Genomic DNA, 10553 nt, shown 5'->3' with positions numbered 1-10553 from the left:
TGTTAGCTTCACTCCCTCTGGGGCACCTGGCATTGGCCACTGTCAGTAGACAGATACTGGGCTAGATGGACCTTTGGTCTGACCTGGTACGGCCGTTCTTATGTTCTTATGACTCAGCCGCTGAGACTCTAATCGGGGGGCCTGGTGTCCAGGCCTTGCTCTCCCAGCTTTGCCCGGGCAGCCTCATTTTGCTGTGGAGAGGGTCAGGTGGATTTGTGTCTGCACTGCTGAGAATTATAACTAGGGATGCAAAACACAAGGAGCTCAAATGAACTGCTAGAGGCCAGAGGACAGGCACTCTGTAAATGCCCGAGGTAGGGGAGGCAGGCAGACTGCTAGACATAATGCAGCTATAACAGCGAGAGCAGCTCCCGGCCTCTCTTGGCAGCAGTGACAGGACTCACCGACAAGATGCGGTCTCCTCTCCGCAGCTCCCCACTGAGGTCGGCGGGGCCGCCAGCCAAGATGAAAGAGACGAAGATCCCTTCTCCATCCTCTCCCCCAACGATGTTGAAGCCCAGTCCAGTGGAGCCTTTGTGCAGGATGATTTTTCGGGGCTCTCTATGTGAACAGACATCAGACATTTAGAGAAAGGAGGACACAACTGCCAACAAAGTCAATTGCAGTTCCCTGGGATCTGGTGCTTCCAGCTGTGCAGAAAGAAGGCAAGCCACTGAGCACAGCAGGACGAGAGCTTCCTGACACACCTGGAATCCGGCAAGGCTGAAGTCTCCCCTGCACCCAAGCTTAGCCTCTTGCAACTCATCAGGCAGCAATGAGGAGGCTGGCAAATCACAGAGCAGGTGCTGGGAGTTGCACCATCCGACAGGCTGGATCCTAGGGCTCCTGTCAGTCACAGGATCTGGGCCAAGGGCTGGAGGCATTTGGAGCTCAGCAGCTGGCTGAACAGGCCTCTGTATCCAGAGGAAAGGAGCTGGGGAAGGGAAGGACCGACTCTTGGGACTATAATGGGGCTCCAGAAAAGCTGCAGCCTGGGCAATATGCCACCAGGCTATGGCTGCCTGGCAGTGAGCTGGGAGGCAGTTTATGCCAGCCAGACTTTCACCCTGAGAATAGCTAAAGAGCACTTGACTGGCCAAACCCACTGCTTGTCAACGGAATGGACTTTACAAAATCACTTCCGATGCGATTCACTCTGAAACATCTTGAAGTGCTACTGAAGGCTAACACAAATAATTAACTTTATCAAGGCTTTATAGCAGAGTGCAGGTCGCCCAGGTGAAATAAATGCAGATGTGAGTGAATGGTTTAACACAGACACTGGTGTCAAGCATGGATGTGTTCTGTCATCTCTCCTGTTTGGCTTTGCCATTGACTACCTTATAGACAAATCCAACACAGGCAACGCATGGCTCAGCAACAGTACCCTAGTGTGGATGACATAGTCCTTCTAAGTGATAGTTCACCCAGACTGTCCAGCATCACAAAACAGATGGGATTAATAGTTAATTATGAAAAAACAAATCAAACAAGAACCCCAGCAGTTACCAACTCAAGCATTTCTTTGGAAGGCAAAGGAAGAAAGAAGCGAGTCAATTCATGTACCTTGGCAGTAACATGCAAGCTAATGGGAATGTCCAGAAAGCAGTAATGTCACAAATTGGCAAGGCAGCAGCTGCATTTACCACAAAGATTCTCAAACTCTTTTTGCTGGGACCCCCTTTGAAAATATTTCCGGCTCTGATGACCCCCTCCCTCCATACCATGCCACCATTACTTCTGTGCTGCTGCTGGTGACAGCGCTGCCTTTGGAGCTGGTCGCCTGGCCAATAGCCACCACTCTCTGGCCGCCCAGCTCTGAAGGCAGCACAGAAGTAAGGGTGGCAATACCATGACCCCTCTACAAAGGCTTGTGACCCCCTTTTGGGTCAAGGCCCCCAGTTTGAGAAATGCTGATTTACTAGCCAAAACAAGATTTGGTCATTGAAAATCTAATTTATACAAATTACAAATCTTGAGCCCAAATGTTATTTCTATCTTAACATACGGATGTGAAAGCTGGAAATCCACCAAAGGTACAGAGAGACAGACATTTAAGTGCCTTAGAAGCAAATGCCTCAGGAAAATACTAAGCATTCAGTGGAACAAATTTATACCATAACGCTGAGATTCATCAGAGAGTTTAACAACATTTTATCTCTAAAGTTACCCAGGAAGATGATGGAAATACCCAGGACATGTGCTAAGAATGAAGCCAGAGCATCTGTTGTGGAGGAACATGTTAAAGTGGCAGTAATCCCTCTGCAGGATACTACTCAGAGAAGTAAAACATATGGAATGTAACCACCCTGAGGCCATGCAAAGAGCAGCCCAGGCCAGACAGGGAGAGTGGAACCCTGTTCATGGCCTAAGTCAAGTTCGGTTGTGCAGGAAGGGTTCAGATTCTGTCAGGGGACTGAACAGCCCCTCTGCGCACAGAGGAAAGGAGCTGGGACAGGGAAGGACTTCGACTTTGGGCACTACAATGGAGCTCCAGAAAAGCTACAGCCTGGGCAATACACTGTCAGGCTGCAGGGGAGCCTTTTCCATGAGCCCCACGAGACAGACATAGGCTCCACTATCATGAGCTGTGAGGGAGATTTCTCCCCCTTCACTGACATACTCATCCTGGCAGCAGAATTTACAGCGAGGGACACTGGGAGGGAGCCCAGAGCCAGGGTCACTTGGAGACAGTTACGGGAAGAGAGGGAAAGCAAGAGAAGGAAAGAAAGAAGGAAGAGTAGGATGTATAAGGAGGGCTTAGGTCTGGGCTGGAGCCTCTCGCCCAGGCCCACATAGGCCCCATGGTGTGAGCAGGACAGGGATGAGGGGGAGGGAGGAGGCACTAGAAGGAATGTGATGGAATTAAGGAAAAAGGAAGGCAGAGTCTCAAGCCAAGCCCTGACGAGGAACGAGAGCCAGCTATGGAATTGTCTCCAGGGGAAGGGGTGGGGGTCCCACTGCTCATGACACTATGCTAGTAAATGTTCAATAGAGAACGACCCTGCCCTGGCCCCTAGGAGATGGACTGGATGGGACCTCTGGACCTCACTTCATAGGCTGCCCCCTCCTGCACCAAAAGCTGCCATCTCTGTGGCTCATGGGCAGCAGCCCTTAAACCACTGTGGCATTTCTGCAGGGAAGGGGGTCAGGCTGGCACCCATGGGCTCTCAGCTGGTCTTGTTCTCTGTGACCCTAGGAACTCTCAGACAGCGGGGAGAGCTGTTTGTTTGGCTGCGGCATCTAAACCACTGTGTCCAACCTGGAGTGTTTAGTCTTCTGCTTACAGAATCTGGAGTCTGTAAGTCCCAGTGCCTTGCAGTCTTGCTGACAGATAGACCCCCCTGCTCCACTGCAGGGAGGGGTTGTTTCAGTGGAGTAAACTTCAGTACAAACCTCTGCCCACCACTGCTCAAAACCACAGACACTGAGGGCTCCCGTTCCCCCAGTACAAACCCCTAACTCCAGTTCTGTGTCTGTGTCTGCGTTACATCCAGCTGATGTTAACCAGGGCTGCACGCACTCCTGTCTGCCTTCCAGGACAAGCATCGTTAACTCCTAGGTTATACCAAGGTTTGGCACAAGCAGAAATGCCAGGCATGGAACAGCTAGGACTTTTCGGTCAGTTCCAGTATCACCCCAGCCAGGCACTGCACCCTGTGCCCAGAAACCTCTCCCAGATGCTCTTCGCTGCCTGGGCAATGGTCCCACTCCCCTTCCCTGCATCAGCTCAGACTAAGTGGTATTACAGAACAGTACCTTTGGTCCCATTTCTTCCTGTGGCCTGGCTGCTGCCGGGAGGGAGAGAGAGATGGGGGTCCCCCATAGGACATGGATGACGAGACGTTAACAGTGAACATTGGTGTGTTGTGCGCGCTGCCTGCGGTATCCCTGCCTGGTTCTTGCTCCTCAACTGAGCGTGCGAGGAACAGGAATGTTCTGAATGCTCTCAGCTCTCAACCCCCTGCTCTGTTTATCTCTGCCTTCTCTCTCCTGGGGCTGCTGCAGGACACGCGTCTTCTTCACCCGCACTCAGCTATTGAGAGGACACAGACTTCAGCACTTAATTCACTCTCCTTAGACCTTATAGACTTAACCCATTCTTGCCCTCGCAGGCAAAGCCAGTATCATCCAAGCCAAGGTGCGGAACAAAGGATAAGCTGGCAAGTTTACTTTGTATACTTAGAATATTCTCCAATAACAGATCCTGGCCTGTGTTAACCTCTCCCACCAGCACTGACACTAGGCCCACAGTAGCACCTTCCCCTAGAATACAGAAATGCAGTGGCATCAAAATGCCAATCAAACCCTATGCAGCTGGGGCCAAATCAGCATGCAGTAACAGAGTGCAAGGGGCAGCACACTGCTCACTGACACAGGCAAAACCACCTGTTTCATGTCAACCATCAGCTGTACCAACAGCCTCTGACTTTTCACCTAGAGCAGTGCTCACACAGTCAGCTGACGGGCCAACTAACAGAGCTCTGACACTGACAGGAGGACTGGCTGCTGCCTGTCCAGGCAGATCAGGAGACCAGACAACACGATTCTATCTGCTGCCATAGCACAGAGCTGTGTGCACAAGAGGCTCAGTGCGCAGAGAAGCCTCATACCCCATCACCAATGCAAGAACCCTGCATTAGAAGAACCCATCAGATTAAAGTGATCGTATTCAGACCCTATCATGTCTCTGAACGTCTGACAAAAGAGAACATTACCTTCATGTGGTGACCCCAAAACCCTCTTAGTCTAAACTGCCACGTCAACACGCCTCTCTCCCCAATCCCCACCCTAAACGATCCACCTCAGTACTGCTCTCCCGGCCTAATCTGGTGAGATGGGGGCAGATGGTGGAGCTCTGGAGGAAGATGGGGGTGCTGCTCTGGCCAGGCTAAGTTTGTGCTGCCCGTGCGACTGGAAATTCCAAGAGTAGAATGTAGGGGACCTTGTCAGTACAGGGCAGCGGAGCGGCTGGATGTGCGGCTGGCGAGTGGAGTGGGGGCGGCAGTGGAGCCAGCTGACGGTGGGGATGGAAAGTTGGGCACAGAACATGGAAAGTGCTATGCCAGTGGTAAGTAGGTTATCATGAACAAGGGCCTGCCCTGAGTAAATCCTGCAGGCACAGAGTTAAGCTCCCAGACACCCAGGTCCTGAGGCTTTGGCTGATTTTTCTCTCTCTCTAGCTTCCACTCTGAACACTGGGTTTGTCTGGTAACAAGGGACTGAAGTGCCTGTGCAGAGGCCTTGCCCCTGGCAGTGTCTCACACGACAGCCTGAGAGCAAGAGCTCCCTGAATGCTGGGGAGGACCTTTGTTTTCCTGGTCATGCCCCAGCCAGCATTTTCTCAGCTGTCCACTCAGTTCAGTCAGTGTCCTCCCTAGCCTTCCCGAGGGACAGGAATGGCCCCTGCCACACTTCCCCACTGGGTGAGGCTGCAGGGCTGGAAACCAGGCAAAAGCACCAGTGCTCACTACAAACAGCCTGTGTTAATGGCTTTGAATCGGGACGTTAGGAGCTCAGATGTTCTCTCCTCCTTCCAGCAGGCTGCATCATACTCCTGAAGGGAGGCTGACCTCTCCTGAGGTGAGGCCATTTATACAGCACCTCTCCCCCCACAGTGCTTCCACACCCCGACTAACAGACAGGGTCGCTATGGAGACAAGTAACCCTCCCACCGGAGGGGGGCAGACATAGAAACAGTCCCTGCCCCAGGAGGTGGACAGGCTAGTCCGGGCCCAGACTGCCCCATTCAGAGAGAGGCAGGCAGGGTATGACTGCGGAGCGGAGGTTGTGAGGAGGGGGCAGTGTGAGGGGGAGTATAAACCCCACAGTGGTAAGAAGGGGTTAATAGAGACCTCTATTAGCCCAGCGTGTTCCAGCTGGAGATCTGTCAGACTAGGGCGTAGTCCAGAGGAAGGAGTTCAGAGCAGTGGGGAGGAGACCCAGGGGAGAGGTGGGCTGGAGTCCCTGCTCTGGTAGGAGTCAGGCAGAGAGGGAACCATGGCAAAGCTGCAGGGGTGGAGATAGCACCTATGCGGAACCTTGACAAAGGAGCAGAGCTCCAGGGCGTCCTGATGTTCTGCAGAAGAGCAGGGAACAGGGGAGAGCCTAAGATGGGCTAAAGGCTCTGAGTTACTGAGTATGTATTTTGTCTGATGCTGGGGGTTTGCTGAGCTACTCCAGGGCGAAGCCCTGGGAGCTCCTGCTCTGGAAGAAGAGGGAGACAAAAGAGGAGGAGTCCAGATGTACTGGAAGATGTTCTGTTGATTACTCTTATTTTGTTGGACATTATTTGTTTGGGACATTGATACCCCAGAAGGGGTGGAACTATCCTGGGGCCTGGCCAGAGACCAAGTCTTCACCATACTAGGCCACTGAAATCCTGAGGAAGAGCTGCTGAAATGCCGGGCCATGCCACAAGTTGGTCGGATGGTGAGCCTATGGCTGGCCGATGATGTGAAATTCCAAGTCCAGGCCCACTCTATCCTGGGCTTAGGAAACTGGGGAGGCTGCAAACCATGGAGTGTCTCTTGCTACTGCACAACTTCTGGGAATAACACTTTGTTATTAGCGTCTCAGCTCTTGGCACAGCCATAGCCTCTTCTGCACGGAGTGACTCACCCACATGGGGCTGGAATGAGACAGCACCAAAATCATGGCCCCTTTTGTTCCGGTCAGGACTAGCCCCGAATACTCTGCCTTGTGCTAGTCCTGCATGGCTGGACTCGTGTGCTCTGCGTCCAGGGTCTCTCTCTGGATTGTCTATATCAGGCTAGGACTCAAGGAAAGGAATCAAGTTTTAATCTGGTTTAGCACAGGTTCATCCAAAGAGGTTTCTAACGTGGTCTGGGCAGTCAGTGTTTAACCACACCTCAGACTAGACAGGACTCAACTAGATGAGGCTAGCGGTGTTCTGACATGGTGTGGCCCCATCCCCACTGACTGGCCAGACCAGGACAGCACCTTTAACCCTGCTTCCCTAGCTGTATTTGAACCACTCTGTGGATGTGGGTCTGGGTGCATTTCCTCTCAGTTGCTCCCTTTCCCTCTTGGCTTTGGAAGCCACATCTGAAGTGTCTGCCTGGAGTAATGGATGGCAGCTGCCTAATGTAAATGCTTCGTCCCTGCAAAGGTACAGGCACAGAGTGATCTCAGCCTAGTCCTATGGAAAATCCATAAATGGCTATTAGCCAGGTAGGGTAAAGAATGGTGTCCCTAGCCTCTGTTCATCAGAGGATGGAGATGGATGGCAGGAGAGAGATCACTTGATCATTGCTTGTTAGCTTCACTCCCTCTGGGGCACCTGGCATTGGCCACTGTTGATAGACAGATACTGGGCTAGATGGACCTTTGGTCTGACCTGGTACGGCCGTTCTTATGAAATGTCATGTGGCTGGCAGCACAGGGAACTGGAGGGGTTAGTTTGTAAATAGGTGAATGACTTGGCCAAGAGCTCCAGGAGCAGATCCCCACCCCAAAAGGGGACATCACTCACTCGCAGCTGGGGTCCATGGTAAAGCAGGCTGCAGGTGGCATGAGCTCACTTCAGCATATCTCCATGGCAGACAGGAGCTCACTGCCAGCCCCTGACACACAGATTTCCCTTGCAGAGCGTGCTGAAGTCCCCCACCCTATGGCAGCCAGAAGCAGACAGACAGCTCTCCTCTGTTTCATCCAGATTTTAAATGAAAGAAAACAATGGCCCAGCCCCAGAGCAGCTGGGTGGTTCCTGGGCTCCTTCCTCCAGTCACACTCAGACCGTGCTGAGTGCCTCTCCTTGGGCATGACAAACAGCCTGGGCTGCACAGTCACGTTCCAGGGCAGAAGGAGGTGGCTATGCAGCCCACACAGACTCCTAACTTTCTCCAGCTGGTGTCCTACTCTAGGTAGCTCTTTCCTCTCCAGGATCAAATGCACAAGAAGAGCTATTCTTCATACCTGCACACAGGTATGTCCCCTGCACCATAATAACCTGCTACTCACATGCACCATGCCTTAAGGGTGTCAGGACACAGTAGTGCCTGGAGGTGCCTTTGCTCCTCATGACAGACCATGGTCTTTCACAGCTGGAGTATCCCCTTGTGTCTCCTGTATTACAATGCAAGGAAGACCTTGACCCGGACCCTCAAGTTGGACTTAAGCATTTTTGCAACAACAGCTACAAGAGAGTTGATCCTGTTATCTGAGGCAGGTTTGCTAAGGAGTTTGTGCTACAGCTGCTGCTGTTGTTGAAGAAAGCTGCAATGTCACTACAGTCTGATCTTGTTTCTTGTTCACCAACATCAGCGAGAAGAACCATCCAGGACCTTACAGTTGTATCAGAGATCTGCTCTGCTTCCTTGAGCTTGGCAAGGCCTCTCCATACTACTCTTTTGTGGGCCCCAGTGCTCACACATCTACACACAGCTTGACTTCCTGGAATCACAATGGCCACTGCTATAGCAGGGCAGCACTGATGGCCTGGAGGTTTGATCCACCACTGAGCCCAACCAGTGAGTTCTGTCCACAGTGAAAAGTCCTTGGCTCTCTGGCTTTGCAAAGAGAACAGAAGGCACGCAATGCTGGGTTTGAAAGCTGTGCCTATACAGAGGTGATCTCCTGGGCTTCGTACAGCTCTCCTTTTGTTGTCTCCAATGCAAAACAGAAGGAAAACACAAGACCACAGGCACAGGCATTCTGCATCAGCCCAGTGCTCCAATCAGTCCAGTATCCTGTCTCCAATGGTGACCAGCCCCAGATGATTCAGAGAATGACAGAACAATAAGATCCCACCAAAGGGCACACTATAAGAACCTGGAGCGATAGATAGGAAGAATAGGATAAAGCCCCGAAGAACTAAGTCTTGTATCCATCCAACAGATATCAGTGATGATTCACACCCTTCTCTTCTCTTACGCTTATATAAGAGTAGGATGCAGTTAGTGAGGAGCACATTGCCGCATTAACGCCCCAACCCTCGTAGCAAACAAAATGCAGTGGGGTCTTTAATGACTACAGAGAGGCCAGGACTTTGGTTTTATGCCTTACCCCACCCCACCCACCAAAAAGCCCAGCTGCCTTCAGCAGTCCAGCACCCTCTAGCAGCATGGTGGGCACTGGAGTCTGTGCTAACTGTGGAACAATGGCTCTTCCTGAACCAACACTACTCCCTGCGGTGCCGCCCCAGGCAGGGACAGAGGCTAAGTGCTGACTCAGCGGACAGCTGGCTACCAGAGCTCTTGTGACATCAGAAGAAAGCACCCCTCGCTGCCTCGGCGGTAGATGACTGTGGTTACACGAGCAGTAAGAATACCACGTGAAGACTGGCACTGGCTCCTGCTCAGGGCCGTGAGTTGCGTCAAGGTAGTTTTTGCTGCCTGGTACACGAGGATGAGTTGCTATTGCTGTCTATCCCAGATAGAACTTCTCCAGTGAACAATTCCCCCCCATCCTGGCCTAACGAGTGCCTAGGTTTCGTTACTGCTATCTTCCCTTCCAGCCGAGTGGGTGAGGGGTGCATGGGAGGGAAGCCGCTTGCACAATGAGCCAGAGCAGGGACACAACATGGGCACTGTCTGCCATGGGAGGTGAGCGCAGGCTGGCTGCGGAGAACGCAAGTGCGGAGGCGCTCACTGAGATTGCAGTGTGAAGCTGGCATAGCTGAGGAAGGCAGTGCGCTCAGGCAGAGCCCACCAACAACAAATCAAAGCCTGGCGAATACTGCAGCAGCCAGCATTGGCCTGTTAGACAGCTCCCCCTAGCCTCCTGGCCTCTGTGCCTTGATGGTTCCGTGGAAGTCTTTTGCAGCATGCAGTAGCATCCTCTAGTGACCAGTTACTGGCACTGCACCACAAACAACGGCCCAGTCACTGCTGCTTCACACCTAGTCTATGTAAGGGTCTGGGGAGAGGAGGGGCTTTTTAACCATGTCTGTCCCATGTGGTGTCTGACACAGAAAAGCCCGTCGGTAATGGGCCCAACATGAATGATACATTACACCCTCCAGTCACAGCCCCCAGTGTTACAGCTCCCAGGGAGCTGGAGCACAGACCTTTCAATCAGGAGCTCCCAGTGCAGAGGTGGCTGGGAGCCCCTGGGGCTCAGTGAGCAAATTAAAGGGCCTGGGGCTCTGGCCACTGCGGGGAACCCGAGCTTTGCAGTTGAGGCAGATTTAAAGGCCCAGAGCTCCTGCCGCTGCAGGGAGCTCTGAGCCCTTTAAATCCTCCCGGCCCCAGCCTGGCCACTGGAGCCATGGGCGGGATTTAGGGCTCAGAGCTCCAGGGCTGTGGGCAGCAGAGCCCTTTAAATCCCTGCACAGAAGCTGGTGTGGTCCGGCACGGCGTACTGGTTCTTGCCGGTATGCGGACCGGACCGGGACCGGCTTACTTTCACCTCTGGTATGGGGACACACGTGCATGTTCAGGGCAAGGTGGAGGACTAAGCTGCTTGACTTCATTTGAACTGCCCTGGACACGCAGGAGCTCTGTTCAGGAGAGAATTAGAGCAGGGACAAAGCCAGACCTGGACCGAGTGCGGGGCCCAGTGGCAACACAGGGTGCTAAAGGGGGCCCAAG

At 52.8% G+C, this 10553-nt stretch overlaps 1 protein-coding gene across 6 annotated transcripts in view; it reads right to left on the bottom strand.

Annotated features, from left to right (window-relative positions):
• The window catches only part of DLG3 (discs large MAGUK scaffold protein 3), a 180045-nt gene that overhangs the window by 52876 nt on the left and 116616 nt on the right, over positions 1 to 10553 (bottom strand). For all 6 annotated transcript variants that reach the window (XM_032797359.2, XM_032797365.2, XM_032797373.2 and 3 more), the window contains one exon: positions 405 to 561. In XM_032797359.2, coding sequence (XP_032653250.1) covers positions 405 to 561 — 157 coding nt within the window. The remainder of the gene's footprint in view (positions 1 to 404; positions 562 to 10553) is intronic.

This window comes from Chelonoidis abingdonii, chromosome 8, assembly GCF_003597395.2.
Source record: "Chelonoidis abingdonii isolate Lonesome George chromosome 8, CheloAbing_2.0, whole genome shotgun sequence".
In the NCBI taxonomy this organism is placed as follows: domain Eukaryota; kingdom Metazoa; phylum Chordata; order Testudines; family Testudinidae; genus Chelonoidis; species Chelonoidis abingdonii.
This window is presented reverse-complemented; position numbering and strand designations above follow the sequence as displayed.